We start from the raw sequence: 26,882 nt of genomic DNA on the forward strand, positions 1-26,882 counted from the left end.
TCATGTTTAATTATTTTATATTACATTTATACCTATTTATATTATTTCTAGCTTTCTGATGACATACCATTTAATGACTCAGCTAAGCATATAGGTGGGAACCATCATTATCCCACTGACATGTACTTAGTTTGGAGCTCGTTAACACACTGATACTGTAAACTGTATGCTGGTGTCCTAAAAGACATTGGTTTTCCTTCATGCCTTGTTTCTTTGATTATAAAAGAATCATCAACTGTGTTGCCCAGATGGGAGAATTTGTTGAAAGCATTGAGTTATGTATTGCAAGAAAACTTTTCTATACATTATGTGTCTCAAGCATAGCTTTAGATTTGACCTCATACTGTTAAGTTGAATTTTAAAACATACATGACACTGGACTTTCTCTGCAAAAATTCTTCTTTTTTTTCCTTCTGGGATCACTTTTAGAAAACAGATACCAGCATTTAGAAGCTTCTAGTTAATTGCAAGATAACAATTTCCATGGAAAATGCCTTCTCTCAGATACAGTGTATCTAGTTTATTAGCTCTTAAGGCCCTTGCATACTACTGGGTTGGGGTAATATTGACACAGTCAGCTACCAGCTGGATATCCTTTTGCTCCAACTTACTTCTTTTTTTTTTTTATGTATTTGCTTTCAATTTAGTGCCCGCTGCAGGCACTAAGTCAATATTTGTTGAATGAATTAGGCAAATGAATGTCCTATAATCAGTTTAACTCATTTAGGTCAGAAGTATTATCAAGTAATACAACACATTGTCATATTAGCAGACACACTGATTAATACTGATTACTTTACCATTAATAACATGTAGAGACTGCTTATTATATGCTTTGTACAGGGAAATGAATTATTTGTTATTTAAGAGGATTAGGGATGGGCATGTTTATCTTGTTCAGTTACTGAAAGACTGTCGTCTTGTCCACTGATCTTCAACTGTGTAGTTATTAAGAGTATAGGGAAAACTCTCAAAATACAAGATGTACGAAAAGGAATTATCTGTCCCAAACAGGGATAATATGGAAATAAATTACTGAACTCTACAAGTTTAGAAAAACAGTCAAAATAGGAAATGTCATGCAAAAGATTACCTTAGTTGATACATATTTGGTTTTGAAAATTACTCTTGTGGGAAGTCCCTGACGGTCCAGTGGTTGGGACTCTGTGCTTCCACTGCAGGGGGCATGGGTTCAATCTCTGGGTAGGGAGTTAAGATCCCGCATGCTGCATGGCATGGCCAGAAAAAAAAAGAAAAAAGAAAATTACTCATGCAAAAACTTGGAACATTGGCTCTTGAGTGTCCAGTTTGGAGCCTCTGAAGGCAGAGGTCAGTGCCAGGAGCTTCTGGCTGAAGAAGGTACCTATTCTCCCATTTCTTTTTATATTGTAAGGCAAATATCAGTACAGTAAGACTCTATAATAACATAGTTCTTTTTATTACATTGAAACAAAATGAGGAAATGCATAAGAAACTACTTTTCAAAACACAAGGCACTTTTTAATGTAATTAAGTATATATATGAGCCAAGTTATGTATCCCAAGACACATGTAAGGAAAAAAATAATAAAGCAACATACAGTACGTATCATATAGGATGATCTTATGCCATGACACTTTCACCATGAAGAAGAGCTTCCCAATACAAATGCCAGCCTCTACCCTGGGTCTCCCTCCTGTGCAGAAAAGGGGGAAATTTGTAAGCAGATTAAGACAGGAAGTAAAAAACACATTCTGATACACTTTTTTCTATTTCATATTTTTCTTCCATGGCATTTAAGATACTGTACTTTTTCTGTGTTATTTATTATCTTCCTATGGTGTTGGTAAAATTTTATTTTACTGACGGTGAAAGAAATTGTGGTTTATGAGTTGTCATTATCAAGCCTCTATTGAATTCCTATGTTCGCAGTAAAGGCAGTATTAGAATGGTGGTATTCTGATTCTACAATTTTGTTTTCCTTAATATTGGGTAACCTTATCCTCCCATACTCAGATGATTAACTTAAGCTTAAAATCTTGAAAACTGTCTTGTTAATTGGAAAAGCCATATCACACCAATTCATTGATAGAATTACATGGCAAATTTTGCCTTTGACATTATCTCCATCAAAACTTTCTTATGAAACATTTCCATCAAAGTCCAGCCATGTGTATGTCAGTATCCATTACACGTTAAAATAGTATTGTTTTCTGCATGTTTTAAAACTTTATCAAATAGTGTATCATATGCATCATTCTGTGACTTAGTGATTTTTGATCAGAATTGTTTTGGAGACTTATCTGTGTTGATTCTAGATAATTTATTTTAATTGCTGTGTGGTATACACATTCCACAGTTTATAAATTCTGTTGATGGAGTCTGTTGATCAATTCTATCCACTATTTCTAGTTTTTTGCTATTGCAAACAATTTTGTATATGCACTAGAGCTCATCTAGGCCATTGTTTTCTAAACTACAAGACATGACTTATTAATGATATTGAAATCATCGTAGTGGGCTGAAGCCAACATTGAAAAAATGAAATAGAAAAGGACAAAATAGGGTAGGGTAGAATAGAATAATGTAAAATAGAGAAAAATAGGTAAGAGGATATCCCTTAGCATCTCATATAGGAAGGGTAAGAATTATTTTGTGAAACTCTTGTTTCAGGTACATATATGTATCAAAAAAGATTGAAAGACACTGCTCTGACCTAAATATTGTTGACTTGCTCTAAAAGTGATTGTACCAGTTTACATTCCTTCTAGCTATATGAGTGTGCCTTCTGATCTTCATCCTCACAAACACTATGTATTATCCCCTTTAATTTTGCCGATCTGATTGGTGAGATCTATCTGATTGTGATTACATTTCCATGATAAGTTCCATGGATATGTTTGTTAATTTCTTCTTCTGTGAATTGCCTGTATCCTTTGTCCATTTCTAAATTGGATTGCCTTTTTTGTTCTAATTTTTAGGTGTTCTTTATACATTATGGATACTAATTAGGTGTCAGTTGTATATGTTGAAAATATCTTCTCCCATTCTGTGGCATGTTTTTCCCTTTGTTCATTTTGTCTTTTATTATGCCAAAGTTTTGATCTTTAATGTAAAATTTACCAGTCTTTCCTTTGTGGTTTATGCTTGTGTGTCTCATTTAAGAAATCTTTCCCTGCCCTGAGGTCATAAAGATGTATTCTATACTTTCTTCCAAAAATTTGAAAATTTTGCGTTTTTCCCTTTCCAAATGGTTTCCCCTGCATTTTTTTATGTTGAAATACTATAGATTAAACGTTAAGTGTCGTTTTGTAAGTTTCAGCGTCCAAGTTGTTGAAGCCCTTTCCCAAAACTTATAAAATATAATATCTGAAAGTTATATTTTATAATATTAGTTCTTTTTATAATTGAGCACCTCTGCTGCTGACTTTCTAACAGTAAATAGAGCTGATACAATTTTTTAACTGTATTTTTCTGAGATAAATACTGGCTTGTTAAAGTTTCAAGATGGTATATTCTTGTCCTTTTCTTTTGTTCTCTAATAGAATTTATTTATGTATTTCCATTTTCAGTCACATTTACCTTACCCTAGACGACAACTTCACAAGGATCTAGAAGGAACAGGGTTAAAGATGACTGAATACTGGGCTCCAGAAATTTAGAAACAATCAGGTATAAACATTTTTGGTGGGAATGTTCTTAATCAGTCAGTACAAAATAAAACCATCTGGAATGTACACAGGAAAACTTAAAATATCCCTGCATTACAGGGGAGGGTCCAAGAGCAAGGACTTTGGAATTAGTCCTGGCTCTGACCCTGACTGACTGGTGACTGTTAGTCAAAGTATTGAAATATGTCCATTAAACAGAGGCAATGATTATATCTGTTTCTTTTTGACTATTGTAAAGATTAAATGAGATCACATAAGGCACTTAGTGCTTGGCACCGGGTAACTGTTTATTTTAACTGTTATTATTGTTGCTGTTATTTAGAATTCATCTTTTATCACATCATGGATGTGATATTCTATGTGCATATTATGGATTTTTAAGACGTATATGTTGATATATTACTATAACGTTGCTATAATAATAGCCTGGTGATATCACATATAACAGGATGAGATAACTATAATCCTCACATATATTCCACAAACTATATTCCTCAAGTAGTGCAAATTGGGAAAGCTAGTTTTCTCTATTTTATTTGTATCACATTGGAATAATGTTAAAAAAAAAAGCCAACCAGGGAATTCCCTGGCAATCCAGTGGTTAGAACGCCGTGATTTCACTGCCGAGGTTGCAGATTCAATCCCTGGTCGGGGAACTAAGATCCCCGCAAGCCAGCCGCGCAGCACAGCCAAAAAGGAAAAAAATAAATAAAGCCAACCATTTTCCACAATGCTACAGATTTTGACATCATTTTTTTCACATACTTCACAGTATGCAGGTATAATAGTAATTAATCATGAATCATTTTTAAATCTTCAAGGACATTCTGACTGACAAAAATGAAAAGATGTTAATATTATCTTTAGTGTTAATTGAATTTTACTGAATGTTATTTCTTTGAATATGGTAATTTTCATATGCCATACATGTAATTATGTCTTAACCTGATTAGTCAAATAAACGGAATGACCTGCTTTTCACCATTCTAATTTTTAAAGAGTTACTCTACTTGAAACTGATCAAAGACACTGAAAAGAGCTATTTATTTTTCTCCTTAAAAACCCAAGGTATGCAGGTGTTAAAAAATTTCTATTAGCTGATATAGAGTGCTTTCCAGGATACATTGTTAGGTGAAAAAAAAAAAGCTTGCAAAAGGGTATGTAAAGTATGCTATATTTTGTACAAGAAAGAACTGGGGAATAAAACACATACATATGTCTGCTTATTTTTGCAAAAGGAAACAGAAGAAGAAACCAGAAACCAGTGAAGTTGATTACCTACAATGGTAGAGGGATGGGGTGGGGAAACAAAACAAAACAAACCCCAGGATTACTGTTCAGTGATCTCAGCATATTAGCAAGAATTCCCTTCTGCTAGGGACACAAAGGGGTCCTAAAGTCCAGCGAGGGGCAGTCACTTCTCTAATTAGATCCCTTTTCCTTCTCTTGTTTGTTTCCTTTTTTGCCTTTGAATTCCCTTCCTCTACTCTTCTACTTTCTCTTCTCTTCCTCTTTCTTCTCTTCCCTCTCTTATCTTTTTATTTTTTATTCCACTAAACTTGGGGCAGGTATGGAAAAGGTATTTCCAGTTAAGATGAGGCCAAAAAGAGAAGAATCCCCAATATAGGCTCTCTGCAATCTACAAAAAGCTGTATTCAGAAGATGCTTTCAACGAATATCTTGTGTTCTGCTCTGAGCCATGTGTTGTGGTAGTTATAGCAATGAATGAGTCATGGTCCTCTCCCCTAAAGAGCTTGAAAATTCATAGAGAAGACAGATGATATAGGAGTAGCTGCTGCATGAAATTATTTTTCCATGCTGGCAACCAGATCAAGTTTTAGAAATTTATAAGTGAGAAAAGTCTAAGTGATCCTTTTCACAACAAGCATATCTTTCCCAAACATTAGAAATAATGATTTGTATTAATTGCCATAGTTTGAGTAATAATTATTCTGAATATATTATTTATTATTCCTTATATGCTGAGAGACCTTTTACAGCTGAAGAAAACAGAATTTTACCAGTATCCTCAAGTGAATATAAAACATTGATAAGGAACACTGTTAAGACTTAGCCTTATTTTGGTTATTGTTTTTATCTATTGCAAGGCTCTAACTGCTTGTAGGTAGTATTAGATAAAATGTTCTGATGTTAGGCATTTGAAATATGGGTTGTATGTGAGTAAATAGGAGCCAGCCTAATGAATCAGAATATCAACATCATTAAACATGATTTCATTAAATTGCTTCTGAGGGGAGAGAGAATATTTATTCATATTTATTTTTAGTGATAACCGTGTAATGATTTAACCACAGTCCAGACATACTGCCTATTATGTGATAGGGCTGCTTCTGCTGTTACTTGTATGTGGTAGAAGGTAGTCATTGTGGAGCTGGTTAATTAAGGCAAGCACATTCAGTGCTATAGCTACATACTTGATGGCTGTTGTTTCAGATTTTTTGTTAAGATAACAAGTCACATGTGTTCATTCATTCTTTCATCCTTTTATTCTGTTCATTCATTCCCCCCTCCCTCCCCCTTAGCAAATCATACGCTCTTCAGTGGAGCTGAGGATTGATAAGTCTCCTCTTCACAGTGATTTGGAACTTTCCAATCCCAGGGGAAATTTGACCAGGGTCTAAAGTTTATTTTTTCCTATCTATAGGAAGTCAACTCTGAAATGAGAGTTTTCTGCTCACTCCCTAATAGATTTAAGAATATAGGTTTATTATCTTGGGATTATTTTTCCACACCTCAGCAGGAAGAGTCTCATGGGAGAACAACAGTTAAAACACCTTCTGGGTTTTACAGCTGTTAACTCCCATGCCCCAAACTTAATTCCCTTATTTTCCTTCACCATATTTGAGCTTAGCTTATTTTCTCTGTTAATTAGAAGTAAAGTAATTTTAACCTGCCCAGTTTCACTCGACATACGGGATCTTGATTTTACCACATACTTTTTCCCCAAGGACTGCACAGGACCATGGAAGACCATATGGAAGAAGAACTTTTCCTTCTCTATGGAAAAAGTGTCAAGGTTAGAAAAATCATGCCCTTGGAGCATATATTTTCTGTCAAATAAAACATACTTCATCCAACCTCTATTGGTCATCCAATAGGAAGGTCAATGAGATAGTGTCTGTCTTTGAGGGGCTCTCAGTATAGTGACTGAGAGGCTGGCCCATCACTATTATGGGTGTAGAGAATGCCAGAGGGACCAGCAGGGGACTCTGGGGATTGTGTGAGGAGTAGAGAAAGGGTCCCCAGAGGCGGTGACGTTTGAGCTGGATGAGGAGCCACACCACCCCTACTTTCACAGAAAATGCTGTCCTGCAAAAGGGTCTGAGTTGAACAATGTTTGCTCCAATGCCAGCGCTTTTAAAAAAAATGACAAAATACTTAATCTTAGATGACATGTTCTTAATTCATCGCAGATATTCTTTATTTCGTTTCCATCACATCTGAATATTACAGTCAGCCAGCTTAAGTCCGGTCAGTGTCCAAGTGATGTTAAAAGTTTCACATCTTTCAGCATGCGCATCACCTCTATCTCGTGTTGATTTTTATGAAATTTACGAAATATCTGCTCTTCACTGCTGACAGCTTAATATTAACTGCCACCATTCACTTTCATTTTTCTGTTTTCCACTTTTTAAAAAAATAAAATACGGTCAAAATTCAGTAAACGACGTAAATCATCGTCACAGCCAGCGTAGTGTACAGAAACAGCACAGCTTCTGAGCTGAACTGTAGTATCGCCGCGTGCTGACTTGAAGTGCTCATTTGTGAGCTCCTGTAGGAAAGTAGCTTACAAAAGCAATGTATAGAACCTGAAAGTCTTATAGAATGTTCATAGAAAATTTCATTATTTTTCTTCTGGGCACAGATTTTGTAAAATAAAAAACTCATGGAATTAGCAAAGAAATTACTTTATTACATGGTGTTGTGCTGCCCGGAAATTCTCAAAACATGAGGTGTTGGCGGCTGTTCTTTAAGAATTTTTTTTTTTTTTGCTAGGCATGCCCAACATGTAATTTTAATTCTGTTTTTATATGCGGTATTTTAAATTGAACTGTGACAACTTAATAGTTGTCCATAGTTAAATGAAGTATCATAATCCACTTGGTTCTTCATATGGATGGAGAAGCAGAGTTAATACGGGGAGCACACACTCAAAGCAACGATAAAATGCATCTTGGTCTCTAACTTTATGGAGATGTATTTCCTTAATTATGTTTTCCTTGAGCTAATATTAAAAAATTTTACGCTTTGCATTTCCCAAACAGATGCCAGTGAAAGATGAGAGAGGTGGCTTGGATGTGAGCAAAGCAGTGAAGGTAAGCTGGCCTGGGGTTAATTCTCACCTATGCTGGTGACAGGTGCAGGAAGGAGGCTCCAAGCTAGGATGCAGATTCCTGGGACACGACCTTGATGACGTATATTGCCGAGCTCTTGCTCCCTGGTAGTGCTTTTTTTCCCCTACAGTTTTTTTATTGCCCACTCTTGGCTTCTGCTCAGCCAGTCCCTTACTTAATAGTTGGGCCCAGAGGTAGTTGGGTGCCTTCTGCGGAGATGCCTGCTGTCATGCAGGCTGGCTGTGGTGTGACTGAGGCTCCTAAAGTGTGTGCATCCTTATATTATGTACACTCTTACTATATACAATGTATATATATATACAGAGTATACATGTATGCTATATATGTACATATGTATACAGTATGTACAATGTGTATAACTATATATGCTCAAGATTATGCCAGACAGAAGAATGTATTTTTCTTCTGTGAGAGAAGATACTCAATTCCTGGAGACTGATATTAAATATTTACTTCAAAAAAGTATAAACATGTGCATTTCATAAATGAAGTCATTGGTTCCCTATGAAGAAGTTTCCCCACAGACTTAGAAACATGAATTTTTGATGACTAACCTCCAGTAGCCAGCCTTCTGGTAGAGATTTAAAAAGCAATGTATTCACACCTGTTGTATTTAGGTTATATTGGAATTATTTGTTTTCTATTAAATTGTGAGCTCCATGAAGGAAGACAACCCACAGTGGGCATTACTGCCCTGTTCATTAAGGACTTCATGAGCACAACAGCCAAAGCCCTACAAATGCAAGCAAACACTAGGCCTGCCAGGAGTTATCACTTTTTTTTTTTTGCGGTACGCGGGCCTCTCACTGTTGTGGCCTCTCCCGTTGCGGAGCACAGGCTCCGCGGCCATGGCTCACGGGCCCAGCCGCTCCACGGCATGTGGGATCCTCCCGGACCAGGGCACGAACCCAGGTCCCCTGCATCGGCAGGCGGACTCTCAACCACTGCGCCACCAGGGAAGCCCAGGAGTTATCACTTTTTATGTGAACTTTTTACTTAGCAACAGATAATTTGTGGAAAGAAATCTGGCTTACCCGCTGAGAAGCTGGTGATCTTGGAATATTTCTCAGTGTCTCGGGCCCTCAGGTTCCTCATATGTAAAATGAGGATAGCAATGTGTATGTCCTACACTTGTGAAGATTAGAAATACTATGTAAGAACTCTTAACTGGCACGTTAGCACATCTACATGAAATATTTGATGCCACATCCCAAACATTGTTCTTTCTGAAAATTACAGACTTAAATCAGAAAAAAAATATTAAAATGAACACCTCACAGAAAGTAAGATTCCTTCATAATATAAGGAGGTGGGTAATTTAAAGTAGAAGCTTAGACTAAAAGGTAACAGAACAAGATTCTGTCATTAGCCCCACAGTGGCCTTAGGTGCTGCCCAAAAGATAATAGAAAACATCATTCTCCAGGCAGGGTCTTACAGTTTGGTGGTGTCATGGGGGGAAGTGGCCCGATCGGGCATTAGGGGAGCTTCCCCTGGTTCAGGCTATGCCACTCACTGAGGGTGATGCTGTTAGCAGTGACAAACTGCTTCCCCTCTGTGTTAGTTTCTTAGTATTAGTTTCTGCCCTGATGAAGTACCACAAACCAGGTGGTTTAAAACAACAGAAATCTATTCTCTGACAGTTCTGGAGGCCAGAAGTCTGAAATCAAGGTGTCCGCAGGGCCACGCTCTCTGAAGGCTTGAGGGAAGAAGCCTGCAGCTTCTGGGGGCTCCCGGCACCCTTGGTGTTCCGGCACATATAGCTGCATCACTCCAGCCTCTGCCTCCATCTTCACTGTGTGTCTTCACACAGTTAACTTTACATGTCAGCTTGAGTGGGCCCCCAGTGCCCAGGTTAAACATCGTCTCTGGGTGTGTCTGTGAGGGTGCTTCCAGATGAGAATAGCACTGGAACTGGTGGACGCAGTAAATGGGTGGGCTCTTCCTGGTGTGGGTGGGCATCATCCAATCTGTTGAGAACCTGGTTGGAACAAAAGGCAGAGGAAGGAAGAATTCATCCCTTTTTTCCTGCTTCGCTGATTTACCTGGGACGTCTCATTTCATCCTCTGCCCTCAGACTGGGATTTACATCATTGTCTCCTCTGGTTTTCAGGCCTTTGGATTCGGATTGAATTATTCCACCAGCTTTCCTAGGTCTCCAGTTTATAAATGCAAACATAGGACTTCTGAGCCTCCATAATCTTGTGAGCCAAGTCCTATAAATGAATGAATGAATGAATGGATAAATAAATAATTTTTTCCCCTGACTCCTAAGGTGGAAAGCACAAATATCCTTTCTAAAACAAGTAGCTAGTCTGATCTGCTCTCTACTAGACATATATCTGGTAAGACTGATTTAATATCTGATGGGAAAGATAGGGCTTAGAAAATCCTTTGTTCCTTTAAATTAAGCTAGAGTTTGGCGATTATTGAGGGAAATGGCTAGACATGGCATTTGATAGGCATGTTGGCTACTTATGCATCTTATTATAATCTTAAAAATGTTTGGAAGTTGAAAAGTATGTAAGTAAAAATGTTTCCAGTGTAGCAAATAAGTAAAAGCTCTCTTTAAAACAGCTTTATCTGTTTTAAACACCAGGGACTTGCCTGGTGATGCAGTGGTTAACAATCTGCCTGCCAATGCAGGGGGACATAGGTTCCATCCTTGGGCCAGGAAGATCCCACATGCTGCAGAGCAACTAAGCCCGTGCGCCACAACTACGGAGCCTGTGTGCCACAACTGCTGAAGCCCACGCGCCTAGAGCCCATGCTCCGCAACAAGAAAAGCCAATGCAATAAGAAGCCCATGCGCTGCAACGAATAATAGTAGCCCCCGCTCGCTGTGCACAGCAACGAAGACCCAATGCAGCCATAAATAAATAAATAAAAACAGCTTTATCATGTCCACATTGAATGCTCTTATGGGAGTGCAGATGCTCATGATCTTAATGCATCCTGTTGTGGGTTTGATTGTATCCCCCCCAAATTCATATGTTGAAATCCTAACCCCCAAAGGTGATGGTATTAGAAGGTGGGGCCTTCAAGAATTGTTTTAAGTCCTGAGGGGAGAAACCTCATGAATGGGATTAGTGCTTTATTAAAGGGGCTCCAGAGAGATCCCTCGCGCTTTCCAGCACGAGAGGACACAGTGAGAAGGCTCTGGCTCTGAACCAGGAAGGGCGCCTTCATCAGAACATGATCATGCTGGCGCCTTGAGCTCGGACTTCCCAGCCTCCAGAACACTATAAAAAATTAATTTTTGTTGTTTATAATCCACCCAGTCTATGGTGTTTTGGTTTAGCAAATTGACTGAGATACCCCATTATTTTTGAAGGTGACCTTTTTTGGAAATGGGGTCACTGCAGATGCAGATTGTTTAGTTAAGATGAGGTCATGAGGGTGACCTAATCCAGCATGACTCGTATCCTTATAAAAAAGGGGAAATTGAGACACAGAGACAGACGCATGTGGGGGAAGATGATGTGAGAGACACAGGGAGAATTGGGCCGTCTGCAAGCCGAGGGGAGAGGCCTGACAGATCTTCCCCTTACAACCCTTAGGAAGAACCAGACCAGCTGATACCTTGACTCTGAACTTCTAGCCTCCAGAACTGTGAGAAGATAAAGTTCTGTTGTTTAAGCCACTCAATTTGTGGTACTTTGTTACAGCAGTTGTAGCAAACGAATACATGTCCTTTCTGGGTGTTTTCGTCCTACCAATCCCCAAACCTGAGTGGGGGGATGAGGGAACCCACCAGTTGCTCAAACTGAATGGTCAGAACTGACCCATGAACTGAAACCTTCTGGACTTTTTCCTTGGTATCACCTTTGGCATTGTTCTTTCCCAAGGACTTGTTTTGCTAAGACTTGGGCAGCAGATGAAACAGCAGTCTTCTCCCTTTTTTCCTGCTTTGGCAAGCAGCTTAGTTTCCAGAGCTACATTTAAGATATAACCGACACTGAAAGTGCTTGCCAGACATTCACCTCCCCAGAGTTCAGCCTTGTATGATTCCCGTGTCCTTGAGGAAAATTAATAGGTGAGATCTGATTCCATCCAGGACCCCTGGCTCTTGGTTGCAGTGAGAGCGGTCCTGAAGCAGTCAAGCTTGTAAAGGCAGTTCCCAAAATAGATAGGGTTTGTTCCTCCTCAAACCAATGCTAACTCTTCTACAGAAATGAAGGGGGCAAAGAAAATGTATTTTTTATTATTAGTCAATATATATATAGATTTATTTTATTTACTTGTTTTTTAAATTCTTTTTCAGCCAGTACAGGCTACTCTGTCATCTTTGAAGATGTTAGATGTGGGAAAGTGGCCCATTTTCTCCCTTTGTTCTGAGGAAGAACTGCAGTTAGTCCGTCAGGCCTGTGTCTTTGGCAGTGCTGGCAATGAAGTTTTATATACTACAGTAAATGATGAGGTAATGTTGAAGAAAAAATTACATTTTCAGTAATGGATTTGCTGAATTGAAGATCTTGGGGGAACTAAGGAAGGAATTAAGGTAAAAAAAATGTACGGAGAGTAGATTCTTATTTATTAAATAATGAAGCAGTTTCTCTAGGGGAACTGTGCCTGTTTGAATGTACAGGTTTGTCAGAAATAGAACTGCTTGAACTAACTCTGGTTTTTCCCACAGATTTTTGTGCTTGGCACAAACTGCTGTGGCTGTTTGGGATTAGGTGATGTCCAGAGCACCATTGAACCTCGGAGACTGGATTCTTTAAGTGGCAAAAAAATTGCCTGCCTCAGCTATGGGAGTGGTCCACATGTTGTCCTTGCAACAGCAGGTAACCTAGGAACACAGGGTGGAATTTTAGCCATAGCTTTCTTTGTTGAGAAACAAGACTAGGACCACCCCTTACACTGAGAACATACTTTTTGATTGGCTTTCTGCCTCTGCCCTGGGAACTTGACTGTGCTTTGGACAATATGAAATATCAATATCAATATCAAAGTAAGATAATGTAGCAGATGGAATCTAGCAGTTACTGGCACTTTGGGTGTAAGAATGACAGTGCGATAAGCCCAGTGAACTCCTTTTGTTGATATGTGTAATTATTTTGCATTAGAATGCTGAACTCACTCAGGACTTTTTGAACTTGAGATTCTTGATCTATGAGAAGAGCAATGAAAGCTAGATTCCAAGATCCCCTCTAACTGTTAGCGTTCTGTGATCCGGACTTTAAACAGTGACTGACGGCTCTAGCTGGTATTAGTAGTATAAAGAATTAAATATTCTCATGGCTGTTTCATGCATTCAGACTTGTAAGACAACATAATTAAAACATACCTTAGAGTTTCCCTCAAGCTGGGTATTCATTTTATTAGTGTTCTTTAAATGGAAAATAAATTTTATAAATACTCTCGTATATTTATTTCACATTTTAAAAATAAGGTTTAGGGATTTTTGGTTGCCAGTAGTAGCAGGCTGGATTATTCAGACCATTTCTGCACTGAAAACAAATATAAATTCTATATAAAATATACTTTTAAAATTTTCTAAAAGCATCAAAACACTGATAAGGCAGAAAGGAATTATTAGACCAAATATATTTAAGAGAAAGTATGAACTAAGAAGTTAGAGGGGACCTTGAAGCTAATTTTGCCTTAAAGCCATCTGCCTATGCACTTAAAAGAGTGTTGGGTCTGATGTTACTTATGAGGTGAAGGGGTCACAAGTCAAAGACCTCACATGTTAGGCTGGGACCACAAAGGGCTACATTCTCAGGGCAAGGATGAGTCAGTACTTTCATCTCTAAGGGACTCAACAGAAGAATTCCTTGGCTCTGAGCAAAGCAAGGAGAAAAAAAGAAAGAAAACCTCTCCCTGAGGTATTGTATCCATGGATTTGTATTCCAATTCACCTTAGATTGGATGGTCCAAGAAATCTCAAGCCTTGGATTTATCAAAGAGGTACCTTTAAAGTGCCTTAAGAACATGAGAGAAGTTAATGCAAATTCTTTCTAGACGAAAGTACCTTCATTCTAGGCCTGAAGGAATATAATGCCATCGAAAAATAATTTTTCAATGGCAATTAGTAGCACATAGTCAAAGATAACCAGGTACAAGGAAACAAGGCACCCTGAATAAGAACCTGCAAAAAAGACAGCAAAAAACCACTACTAAATATCAGATACTAGAATTACCAGATACCACTTATAAGATGGCTGTATTTATTATGTTTGAAAAAATAAAAAATGAGCTTGAAGATACCTGAAGAGGTCATAGAAGACTTGAAAGAGAACCAAACGAACAATATAATTATCAAAATGAAAAAATCAGTGGACAAGTTTTGCGGCAGTTTGAACACAGCAAGAGAAAATTGATAAACTGGAAGGTAGATCAGAAGAAATTATCTGGAATGTTGCACAAAGAGACAATAGGGTAGAAAAATACAGATGAAAGGCGTATATACTGTATTATTCCATTTATGTTAAGTTCAAAACCAAGAAAGACTAAATCCTGTTATTCAGGATGTATATGTGGGGGGCTTTTGGGGTGATCATAAGATTGTATTTCTTGACCTGAGTGGTAGTACATGGATGTGTACTTTGCAATTATTTATAAAACTGTGTATATACAGTTTAAGAACTTTTCTGAATATGTATTATACTGCACAATAAGTAATATAACAAAGATTCAAAAAATTAACTTGGAGATCATTTTATAGATAAGGAAATTAAGGTTCAGAGAAGTTTAATGACCTTACGGTCTAATTTCAATCTGTTTTTTTTTTTCTCTTACTCTTAGCAGCCTTTTCTCTGTTGTTTATTAAAAACCTATCTTCTAGCTATTATAACTGAATCCATTTAAATTTCATCTTGTTGCTTTGAGGTAGAATGTAGTTAAACTTTCCAAATGTATTCTTTTATAAAATGAGTTTTGTGGAACAGGGAAGTTGATTAGCTTTTGCATATGAAGTTTTAGTTTCCATTTGTGGAAATGTGTAATATATATATTTTCATATAAGAATAGATGTTTTGAAAGTTGGTTATGTTTCTTTTTATTTCAGAAGGAGAAGTCTTTACCTGGGGTCACAATGGTTACAGTCAGCTGGGCAATGGGACAACTAATCATGGTCTAGTGCCCTGTCATATCTCTACTAATTTGTCAAACAAACAAGTCATTGAAGTGGCCTGTGGGTCTTACCATTCTTTGGTGCTAACATCTGATGGAGAGGTGAGAATAGTCAGCATAAATCCCACTGATCATAAGATTTCAATAAGATTTTAATTTCAGTACATTATATAGATTCCTGTAGCAGTCCTGGAAATATGATCATTTGATTAAAATAACCACCTACCTCAAATTCAGTCTTACTCTTGTTAGCAGTTCATAGTCATGGTGTTTATATTATGAAGTGTGTAGTAAGGATTTCTATAACTGCAAAATTTAAAAGGATGTATTGTTACTTCTATGTTGCTATGCTCAAGGGGATTATTTGCAAAGAGAAAAATCCCCAAATGCTGGAAAATATGGCTGAAGCAAAGTAGATATTTTTATAAGGATTATATGATATTTGATTATAATCATTGCTGTTTGTGTAGGTAATGCCAGTAACCAAATTTTATAAAGTAATATGCTTTGGGACTTCCTGGGCGGTCCAGTGGTTAAGACTTTGCCTTCCAATGCAGCAGGTGCGGGTTTGATCCCTGGTCAGGGAGCTAAGATCCCACGTGCCTCGTGGCCAAAAAACCAAAACATAAAACAGAAGCAGTATTGTAACAAATTCAATGAAGACTTCAAAAATGGTCCACATCAAAAAAATCTTAAAAAAAAAATAAAGTAATACATTTTGTAAGAATGCGTTCTATGGAAACTTCCCTGCCTGTGTTGTGAGCATTTATGGTTATCAAGCACTTTGAGGGCAAAGATGAGGCACCGTAAGTGCCAATTGAGACACTTTATATATTAGTGTGTTTCATTTATTGATCTCTTCTTTCAAATAGGTATTTGCCTGGGGTTACAATAACTCCGGGCAGGTAGGGTCTGGATCAACAGCTAATCAGCCGATCCCTCGAAGAGTCACTGGCTGCTTACAGAATAAAGTAGTTGTGAACATAGCCTGTGGACAGATGTGCTCGATGGCAGTGGTGAACACTGGGGAGGTAAGAAAGTTATTTTCTGTGTCGCTTAAAAAAGCCTGTCTACCTTCTCAGTGTCATACTGACATGGAATGCTGCTTTTCATCTTTCGTGGGCATTGAGTCTCTCATCTTCTCTCAGGTCTATGTCTGGGGTTACAATGGAAACGGGCAGCTGGGACTCGGCAGCAGCGGCAACCAGCCAACCCCCTGTAGGGTAGCAGCTTTGCAAGGCATTCGTGTCCAGCGGGTATGTCCACTGTTGCTTCACATGCTGCCTGTTTTTAAGGCTACAGGGGCAAGGATACCAATGTACTAAAAACTCAGTTGTCTTAGCAGGATGAAAAGGTAAGCTGCTTGGCTATCTTGACTGAAGTAAAGGTTAAAGCTCTTTTCCTGAATTCAGTTGTAGATGTTTATCAGAAAATTTATATTTCCAGTGCACTCTCATACATAGCTGTTGGGATGTAAATTTTTATCAACTTTTCCAAGGAAACTTTGGCAGTATGTATCAGGAGCCTTAAAAATATTCATACCCTTTGATCTGTAATTCTACTTAAATTTAGGGCATTATCCTAAGGAACCAAAGAGAAAGTGACTTGCAGAAGGTGTAGTAAAGATATAGCAAAAAAAAAAAAAAGAAAGAAAAAAATTGATAACAAATAATAGTAGCACAATTTACCTAATCAAACAGTAAGTTAATGGTCAAATAAATGAATATCAATACTAAATTTATATTAACAGAGATGATGCTTACAAAGGATTTTTAATGGTAGGGAAATAATGCTATATGCAATGTTAAGTAAAAAGAAAGATACAGAACTACTTATACAGATATGATCACTTTTAAAAAAAGCTATCAGTGCATATCTCTATATTTATATATAAATAGAAAAAAATCCTGATCTTGAGATGACTTTCATAATTATACTTTCCTATGTTTTTTTCACATTGAACATCTTTTACTTTTATAATAAAAGGACAAAATAATTCTTAAAAAATATAAGTGTCTATTTCTTATTCACTTCACACCCCTTGATCTCTGTGAGCATAATGAATGCCGTATTAAAGGTGAATAAACTGGACGCTTTGTCACTGAAGGACTCATGTTGATCTCACTGCAGTTTTCACCACACACGGGGCCTAAGCTAGACCTGGAGGGATGTTGGTTAACCTAATGCCTGCCTCTCTGGCAGACTGCCTCTTCCCTTTTTTTTTTTTCCATTTTTTGAATCTTAACCTATCTTGTGAAACATGTTTCTTTCCGTTTTCAGGCCTGAGTGGATTTGGTTTTTCTCTTTCCAGGTTGCCTGTGGCTATGCACACACGTTAGTATTAACAGATGAAGGTCAAGTGTACGCTTGGGGCGCAAATTCTTATGGCCAGTTGGGCACTGGCAATAAAAGTAACCAGTCCTACCCTACTCCTGTTGTTGTGGAAAAGGACAGGTAATATGTGCATTTTCAAAATAAGTTCAGTGTTCTTTCGTGATTAAACTAAACTTAGGCATTGTATAGAATTATGGGCAATTGACTGCTAGTATTAGAATATTCTTGAACAAGACCATTCATTCCTTTTTAAAATTGGCTTTAGAATTTTGGGGCAAGTTGATTGATGTTAAATATTTTGTTTTCACATACCCGTATTTCATCTATACTTCCAATAGCTACTTTACACAAACTACAATGACTAAACCTCCAACAGCTTTTCCGCATTATTCTTCTCGCTCAAAAAAGACCTTTCCCCCCCCATTCTCATTGTTTTCTATTTCACATTCTTAAGAAGAAGTTGATAACACTGGAGGTCTATCTTCTATTGTTTAGGAAGATGAAAGTATCTCAGATGGGGGCAGCTACTTATAAAATTTGCCAGTTGGAATAGGGCTGTTTCATTACTTCAACTCCCAGGCTATCACTGTGAAGCAGAGCAAAACGGTTAAAAAGTTAAAACTGAGTTGTGTGCACTTGTTGTATTAAGTGAGTAGCATATCCAGAGTTTTCCCCCAGATTATCCTACTGTTTTTGAAAGTCTCTTGAAATTTCTCAAACATGGCTATATCACTGCCTTTTCACTCTTCATTGCTTGACCCAGGAGCACAGAACAAGAACATTTTATTATCTGTTCTATTAGGCCAGGGTTGAAATCATTGTGGAAATTAATATTGCTGTTTTCATTTTTCATATTAATTTTTGCTATATCTGATTTTAAGTAAATATATGGATAAATTATTTTGCATTTGTAGCAGTTCTTTTATATGTTTCTACTGGAATATTTAGGAATGAAAATGAAGAACCAAATGGTCATTTTCAGCTCCCTTGATTTTCATTTGAGTATTGTGAACCTGGCTACTTTTATTTAACCTATGTTAAATTGGTTAAAGAACCTTTTTTTCCCCCATATCTTACAGTAAGACCCTAGACTCCTTAAGAATTGGGGAAGAGGAAAGCTAATGAAGGTCACGAGCTGGCAGGCACACAGGAGATGCAAGCAGCCATGTTACTTTCATTTCTCTTAAAGGTGGTTCAGAGCCACTCAGTAAAAAGAGAAGAGACAGTCTTGAGACTTTGAATAATCACAAAGATGCCTCCAGCTAGCAAATCCAGTCAGTGGGGACTTCTGGTATTTAGACAAAATAGCAAAGAAGTGTTAAAGGATCAGAGGTAACATGGGTATAAAAACGGACTATCTGTATGGCACTTTACCATTTTTCTCGTGCTGCCACATTTAAAATAAACTGAACTCCTCTATTTGGACTCACAGAGTCCGCTGCCGTCTGCCCACCAGCGACGCGCCCCACCTTGCGCCGCTGGTCCTGACAGTCCCGGAGTGAGTGCCAGGTCTCCTGACTATGGTCAAACGCTGGGACAGACAGGACTGTAGGGCGGCTCAGTGGGAAAGAGCAAAAGAGGCAGAGAAGCTGGGCCCGGAAGTTATGTGAGTGTCAGGGCACGTGGCACTGGAGAGTTATCTGTTGCTTTCTGTCTTTTTCAAAAACTTCATAACTCAAAACATTTTTTTGAATTATATATGTAAAAAAAAGTAGAAATAGCTAAATACTTGCACACTTGGTCTTGTCCACGTAAACACAATTTTGGCTACGGATGTCAGGGGTGCATGTTTTGAATGAGATGCTCCCGCTTTTCTCAGTTTTCCGTGCTTGAATTTTAGGTGGTGGTTGCTGAGCTTGCAGGCTCTCCATCGCACAAATATTGCAAGGGAGGAACCTATAGGTTTGCTGGGACTTGTTCGGCACCTACCCGCCCTTTTCAGTGACTGAAACTTTGCAGATATGTTATGACTCATCTCTCGGGAACTCCTGACTCTTGGGGCCCATCACGGGGAGGCTTGGCTAATCAGAACGAACAGGATTGAACTTGGGGCGGGGTGGGTCGTCAGGTCTTGGTTACGTGTTCACAGAAGCAGAAAGGGGAAATTTGTCTACGTGGGAATTATTTGCTCAAACAGCAACCAAGAAAAACCTGATTAAGTCTATTTATGGTGAGGAATGCTAACACTGTTTATGTTCACATAGAAGTGATTTTAATAATTAAAATGATTCTCTTCTCTAACCCAGTCATTCCCAGTCTTTCTGAATTTTCAGTACTTTGACTTACCAGCATGTCTTTAAAGTTCCCTAAAAACACAGTTTAAGTTAGATTGATCTAAAACTAACTTTGCCTTGAATTTTGTGACTTCTTGAGGTCATTAATCATGTGTTGGCCTCTTACAGAACCAGGATTGGGAAACAGTGCTCTGGTCTTTTTATAATCATGATTTCTTCTCCATTATTCTCCTCCCTCACAAATTACCTTTTTTCTTTCCTCGCTTTCTGTTTTGCATTCTGTCTCAGTCTCTGCTGTTTCATGTCTAGTACTTCTCAGACATTAAGCTGTGCCATTGTTGCAGATCATTCCGTCGAGGTGACACCAAACCTATTTATTATGAACATATAGTAATTTTTTTCCATTAAGAATGGCTACAAAATAAAGTGTGAAATATGCCAGACATCCTGACAGTAAAGGTTAGCTCAGCTTATAGTCATTGTCTGTTGCATGTATGACTGGAAAATCTGATCTTCCACATTTGCTTCTTGGTGTGAATCAGATGTAAGGACAGATGGCCTCAGGCAAAGGCAGGGCGCCTTGGCTGATGGTCGAGTCCCAAGCTGAGACCTGAAGGTTCCCTCTAAACCTTCTCCATTCTCGGTTGCTCTAGCAGCTGCTGCAGTCAGCCAAGCCTCAGCCCCACCCCTGACTTCCCGCATGGCACTGGGTGCTCCAGGTAAATGCCCCAAGGCCATGCTCAGGGAGGGCCAGCTTTCCCAGCTTTCCTGCATCCTTTACCCCTGTGCTGTGGAAGCAGTGTCCTACCTCCTCTAATGAATGGCAAAGGCTGTTCCCCTCTCCTGGAGGCTAATGGTAAACATTTCAGAAGTGAATGTAGGAATGAAGTTATTTTGATTTCCTGATGTTGAGTAGTTTAGCATAGAAGGACACAATTGTGTTCCAGTCAGTTACATTTTTCATGGAACGTTATCAGGGAAAAGAGAGGCTGTCATTGTAAGTGGTCTCCCAAAGTGTGAAAGAACATTCCTGACCAAGGACTTTGTGCATAATGACATTGAGGGGCAGTGAGTACATCTGTTGATTGGAACAGAGAGTGTGTGGGCAAAGGTGATTTGAGAGAACGCTGGACATATGGAAGGCAAATTAGGGAATGCCTTAAGGCCATGTGTCTGGATTTTTGCCTTATGGGAAGTCAACGAAGGTTTGAATGTAGTGACGACAGTGGTGTTTCAGGAGGATCATTAACCTGCCAGCATTGTGCGATTTAGGTTGGAAGAGAAAGTCTGAGGCAGGGAGACCTACGCGTTGTGTTGGTCCGGGTATGGGTGTGCTTGCTGAGGGTGTGGCAAATGGGAGGCACTACAAAGAAAGAATTGCTGTTATTCGTCAAGCGGATGTTCTGAAGAAAGAGATACATGAGGAGGGAGAAGTCAAAGATGACCCTGAAGTTCTGAGCCTAAGTCACTGAGGATGCTGGTACCATTGCCCGAGACAGAATCAAGATGGTACTTCACTTGGGGAAATAGTTTCTTTTCCTTAATTCTGTATGGTGGCTTAGTCTGAGAGAAAATAATTATTTTCAACTCAACAAAACAGTGGTTTCCACTGGGAAGTGTTCTGAGAACTACCTGCCTATCGATCGTGAACTGACTGAAATAGGGTCTAACATGTGGTTGATCCCAGAACACTGCCCTCTTGGGTTCCAGATGATATAGTCCAGTGAGTCAGAACCACTGCACTTACTGTTTGCAGTGTGAGTTGGGGTGACCCACAGCAGGCTTCATTTAACCCTAAAATTGGTAAAGTTTTGATGAAAATATTTATTGACCCTGGGTTGAGATGGCCCAAATCTTTCTGATCTGCTTTAGTAAGTAATGTTTTAAGAAAACAATTAAATCATTTTTTTTTTTTTGGTCTTTGTTTTTGGTCTCTGCTCTCTTGGATTGTATTAATACTTGAATTTCAAAACAGGATGGTACATATTTTTATGGGCCTACTGGCTAGAAGTGGTAACAAGCAGACCTTCATGATACATAAGTGCCACTGAGGCATAGCTTACATATAAATAACTGTTGGGTGTCTGACAGTTGAGAAGCTTAGGTGTCTTAAGTCTTGTTTTTGTTTTTATTCAGTTAGACCTAAGGGAAGAAAAAGTCACCTTGTTTCTTCTCCTGTTTACCGTGTTTACTTGGTGTGTGTTTGTGGACCTAGAATTACAGAGATTGCGGCCTGCCACTCTACCCACACGTCTGCAGCCAAGACACAGGGAGGGCACGTGTACATGTGGGGCCAGTGCCGGGGCCAGTCGGTGACCCTGCCTCACCTCACCCACTTCTCCTCCACCGATGACGTGTTCGCCTGCTTCGCCACGCCTGCCGTCACCTGGCGCCTCCTGTCCGTGGGTGAGCTGATTGCTGTCCATCGGGGTGGTGGCCTGAAAGCTAGGACGAGAACTTCTGGTGTTTTCATTCTTTGATAGTGAGACTTTGTTCAGTCTAGTATCAGGCAATTTATTTCCCTCTAATGAGCTCCTGTGAAAGGGAACTCATTGGATCGATTCATTTTTCTCAAAAGTATTAGAAATCAGTATCTCATACTAAATTAAAAGTCCTTTGGATTGCTTTCTGATGGGATTGGGAAACTATAGCTTTTATTTTTAGCTGGTATATTTACTCAGACTTGCAAAAATTTTATTTAGTGTGGTGGTTTGGGACTTTAGTTGTTTTGCCAGATTTATAAGCAGATGTGTCTGAGGTTCTTATCCTTAATGATTGCAGCAGTGGGAATCTGTATTTAGGAAAACAGCGCATAGCTCAGTGGGGCAGTTATTTGGGGAACTGGTGTTTTCGGGTCAGCAGAGCCATGCTGGGCCTGCATCCTCCTTAGAAAGCGCTGGTGTCACCCCCCGCCCCCCAGAACCTGACGGCCACCTCACCGTGGCTGAGTCCCTGAAGAGAGAATTTGACAATCCCAGCACCGCAGACCTGAGATTTCTGGTGGATGGAAAGTACATTTATGCGCATAAAGTCCTTCTCAAAATTAGGTAAGGAATCATTTATTCCAAGAATTGAAATAAATATGTTTGTTGTTTTCTAGTTCCAAGGAACTATGTTAGGCACGTCTGTGATTCTGAACAAAGGTAAGGCTCTTTTTGCCCTTATGAGCGTGCCGTGCAGTGGGGAAAACACATTATACGTGGCATTTCTTCTGTATTCTCTGTTTTCTTTTTTTTTTAATATATGTCTTTATTGGAGTATAATTGCTTTACAATGGTGTGTTAGTTTCTGCTGTACAACAAAGTGAATCAGCTGTATGTATACATATATCCCCATATCTCTTCCCTCTTGTTTCTCCCTCCCTCCCACCCTCCCTATCCCACCCTCCCTATCCCACCCCGCTAGGTGGTCACAAAGCACAGAGCTGATCTCCCTGCGCTATGCGGCTGCTTCCCACCAGCCATCCATTTTACATTTGCTAACACTGAACATTTAGATGCTTGAAAAAAGAGAAGAGCCACAAGGTCAGGAGTAAAGCTAACACAGAGATTTTTAAAAATCACTTTTATTGATGTATAGTTATTGAGCAACTGCATCCATTTAAAATGTGCGGTTTGAGGAGTTTTGACATTTCGTATACTCGTGGGGAACCACTGCCCCAAATCAGGACACAGAACGTTTCCATCACCCCTCAAAGATCCCTCAGGCCCCAGCCCTGGGGCAAGCACTCATCTTCTTTCTGTCACTATAGATTAGTTCGCGTTTTCTAGAAGTTTAGGTAAATGTAATTATACAATATGCATTCTTTTCTGCCTGGCTCCTTTCTCTTAGCATAGTGATTTTGAAATTCATTTTGCTGCTGTGTAACAGATATTTAAATCCTACTTCAATGAATCACAAACTCAATATGGCATTTTAGTCTCAAGTTCACTTCTTAGTAAGGTCAGGCTGTGCAATATTTGTTCACTCTCACTGTAGCCCATAAACCTTCATAGAAGTGGGGAGGTTACGGTTTGCTAGGGCTGCCGTAACAAAGTTCTGTAGACTAATCTGTTTCAACAACAGAAGTTTATTCTCTCGTGGTTCTGGAGGCTAGAAATTCAAGATCAGGGTTGTTCATAGAATGAGTTCTTTCTGAGAGCTCTGAAGAAGAATCTGTTGCATGCCTCTGTCCCAGCTTCTGGTGGTTTGCTGGTAGTCTTTGGCAGCCCTTGGCTTGTGGCAACGTAACTCCAGTCTTCACACGGCATTCTCCCTGTGTCCAAATCCTCCCTTTTGTAAGGATACCGGTCAGATTGGATTAGGGTCCACCCTAATGACCTCCTTTTAACTTGATTACCTCTGTAAAGGTCCTTTCTCCAAATACTGTTATAGTGCGGTTAGGACTCCAGCATGTGAATTTTGGGGATACAATTCAACTCATAACAGGAGGAGAAGAAACAAAATTACTCAGAGTTTATGAAAATAAACCTACCTGATTTCTATAAGTGCTGCTCCGTGGACATGGTGTGGCAGGGCCCCTGGGAGTTCGTGGCCGCAGAGGCAGCCGCCCCGCAGCAGGTTAGGATTTGTAGCCTTGTCGAATAGACGACTGCAGACTTCCGGCCGGCAGGGGAAGCGAGGGGCCCAGGCAAGGACACGAAGTTGCGTGGTGCTGTGTTTCTCCTTTCTCCGTGTTAGTTGTTTCCTCTTTAACCGCCACGAGCACACGCTCCTCAGGAAGGTCATGGGCTCTTGCGCAGAAGCCAGGACCTGACATGCTTCTTTCTTCCTTCAGGTGTGAGCACTTTCGCTCTTCGTTGGAAGACAGTGAGGACGATATTGTAGAAATGAGTGAATTTTCATATCCTGTTTACCGAGCCTTCCTGGAGTACCTGTACACAGACAGCATCAGCCTGTCCCCCGAGGAGGCTGTAGGTAATTGCCACCAGACTTGACCAAGAGATTGGCAGAAAGGTGCTTCGTGTAGAGCCTAGAAGGAAGTGGCCGTGAGGGTAATCACACAAGCAGTTCTCTTTTTGTGTGTTGAACCCAAACGCTTTCCCCTTGTTCCCACTTCACACAAAGGTTGACTGGATGGATAAAATGAGATATGGATGAATTATGAAACCATCAGCACTGTGGGACAGGTGCCATTCTTCCTGAATTACTAGATACTGTACACGACTTTTTAGCTACCACACAGCTGCTGCCTTCAAGATATTTACATTATAAAAATGATAAAATGCACGTAACAGACAGCCCTGCTGGTCTCCATAACTGTGACTGTCCCTTTGGGACAACCCACTGTGATCTGGTGCATCACTGCACCTCAGGTTTACTGATGGTAGGAAAGCAACACAGGGCGTCCAGCGGGCACAAGGTGAAAACATACTAAATTTCAGTTTACAGCTGTCAGCAGTATTGTTGGCCCACGGGACAGAAGAATTAAGGAGTTACTTCTGTAAGGAACTGAAGAGAGTTCAGCTCTTAAATCTTTCAATTAAATATTCATTTTACATGTATAAATCCAATAACACTTCTTACCAGATCAGCATTTAATTTTCCTCAGGTAAACAAAAGTCTGATTTCTTAAGTTTTATAGTTTTCCTTCCTTTCTCCCACACTACCTGAGCGCCCGGGGCCCACTGTGTGCTGTGCTCCCCTCTGCATCTATGAATGAGACAGACCGACGCCCTGCTCCTGTGGAGCTGCTGCTGGGAGGAGGGAGGCCAGCCCTAAACAAAGAAATAAAAGCAGTCAGTTGGGAGGTCAGGAAAGGCCTCTGTGAGGACGTGTGCTGAGCAGAGAGCTGGGGGAAGCATGCAAACGCCCAGGTGAAGAGTGTTCTAAAGAAGGGAGACAGCAGGTGCAAGGGTCTGAGACAAGAACACAGGTAGCACATGGAGGAGGGGGAGGGGGAGGGGAGGAGGAAGAGGGGGAAGGGGGAAGGCCCGAGTGGTTTGGAGGGAGAGAATGAGACCGGCAGTCGGAGGAATTGAGGCCAGGCAGCTGGATCTGGGCAAGACCAGGTACAACCTTGGAGGCCACTGTGAAGGGCTCGAGTTTTATTCTTGGCGTGATGGACAGCCTTGGAAGGTTTTGAGCACGAGGGTTGCGTTATTTAGGATTTGCTTTAGCAGTAAAATGAAAAAAGGAAGTGGCTTAAACGACAGTTTCTCTCTCTTTGTCACATAGGGATACAGTGCAAGGCATCCTTAGGTGTGGCCCCTGCACTCATGTCCAAGACCACATGTGCGTTACAGGCAGCAGGATGGAGGAAGGGACAGTGACAAGGGACAAAGGGCAAATCCCAGTGTTGGTTAAGGAAGTCCCACTTCTTTTAAACCATGGACCAGAGATAACCAAGGCCTTAACTCAGCTGCACAGGAAGTTGGGGGAAGTGGTTATTTCTAGATGGTCATGGCTCAGCCACGTAGTCTGTGATTTTGGAAGAAAGGGAGAATGGGTTTGTGCATATATGAAGGGAGAGGCACCAGCAGCTTATACTCCAGGGGTGAGAGGATTTGTTTTTAAAAGATCAGTAACTGTAATGGTTGAGGTTGAAGATGGTGGTGCCCTGGGTTAGGGTGGTCTAGCAGTGGAGGTGTTGAAAGAGATCCAATTCTGAATATATCTTAAATAGGGAGCTGACAGGATTTGTTGGTGGATGGGTTGTGGGTTTTGAGGGCAAAAGAGAGAAGGATGCTTGCTCTGAGGTATTTGGCTTGAGTGTGGAGAGCACCAGGTTTTGCTCTTGAGTTTGAAAAATCAAAGGAGTTTGAGCTGCTTTTTAGATGTCTGCGTGGCAGGTTTTTTTTTTATGGGCCTGCCCCTAACATTTGCAGGGCCCTGGGCAAGAGTCTAAATGGAAGCCTATGCACCATTTGTCTAAAAATGGAAAGTTATATGTCAAGCTAAAAAGCTTCAGATAAAATATGTTCAATCCTCGTACCTTGAAAAACATACCTTATCAAGAACTGAAAGGCCAGGTAGGAGTTTCAGCTGGAATTTAGAGTTGTAGGACTCGTGGAGTTCTGTGCTAGGACACAGTGGCACAGGAAGGACAGGCCTCTGGCCTCCAGCTCAGGACCTGCCCTCTTTCTTTACCCACCACCGGTTACATCCTGCATCCCAGGGGTGTGTGGGCACCCAGCCTGCATGTCTGTGCTCCAGTCCACCCCCGCCCCCGGCCACCCCTGGGCGCTGGGGGCCTGCACGTGGTCTGCAGGG

The 26,882-nt window shown here is 40.0% G+C and overlaps 1 protein-coding gene across 6 annotated transcripts in view; it reads left to right on the plus strand.

The window, feature by feature from the left end:
- RCBTB2 (RCC1 and BTB domain containing protein 2) overlaps positions 1–26,882 on the plus strand; it is a 38,347-nt gene that overhangs the window by 4,506 nt on the left and 6,959 nt on the right. For 3 of the 6 annotated variants that reach the window (XM_032610992.1, XM_032610993.1, XM_032610994.1), the window contains exons 2-13: positions 3,553–3,652; positions 6,621–6,688; positions 7,938–7,988; positions 12,290–12,445; positions 12,662–12,812; positions 15,038–15,204; positions 15,975–16,133; positions 16,251–16,358; positions 17,414–17,556; positions 21,886–22,076; positions 22,591–22,717; positions 24,448–24,587. In XM_032610992.1, coding sequence (XP_032466883.1) covers positions 6,635–6,688; positions 7,938–7,988; positions 12,290–12,445; positions 12,662–12,812; positions 15,038–15,204; positions 15,975–16,133; positions 16,251–16,358; positions 17,414–17,556; positions 21,886–22,076; positions 22,591–22,717; positions 24,448–24,587 — 1,447 coding nt within the window. In that variant the 5' untranslated portion in view covers positions 3,553–3,652; positions 6,621–6,634. Of the gene's footprint in view, positions 1–3,552; positions 3,653–6,620; positions 6,689–7,937; positions 7,989–10,624; positions 12,446–12,661; positions 12,813–15,037; positions 15,205–15,974; positions 16,134–16,250; positions 16,359–17,413; positions 17,557–21,885; positions 22,077–22,560; positions 22,718–24,447; positions 24,588–26,882 lie in introns of all 6 variants that reach the window. The other 3 variants (XM_032610991.1, XM_032610996.1, XM_032610995.1) reach the window with 3 other exon arrangements.

Source organism: Phocoena sinus, chromosome 18, assembly GCF_008692025.1.
Source record: "Phocoena sinus isolate mPhoSin1 chromosome 18, mPhoSin1.pri, whole genome shotgun sequence".
NCBI lineage: Eukaryota > Metazoa > Chordata > Mammalia > Artiodactyla > Phocoenidae > Phocoena > Phocoena sinus.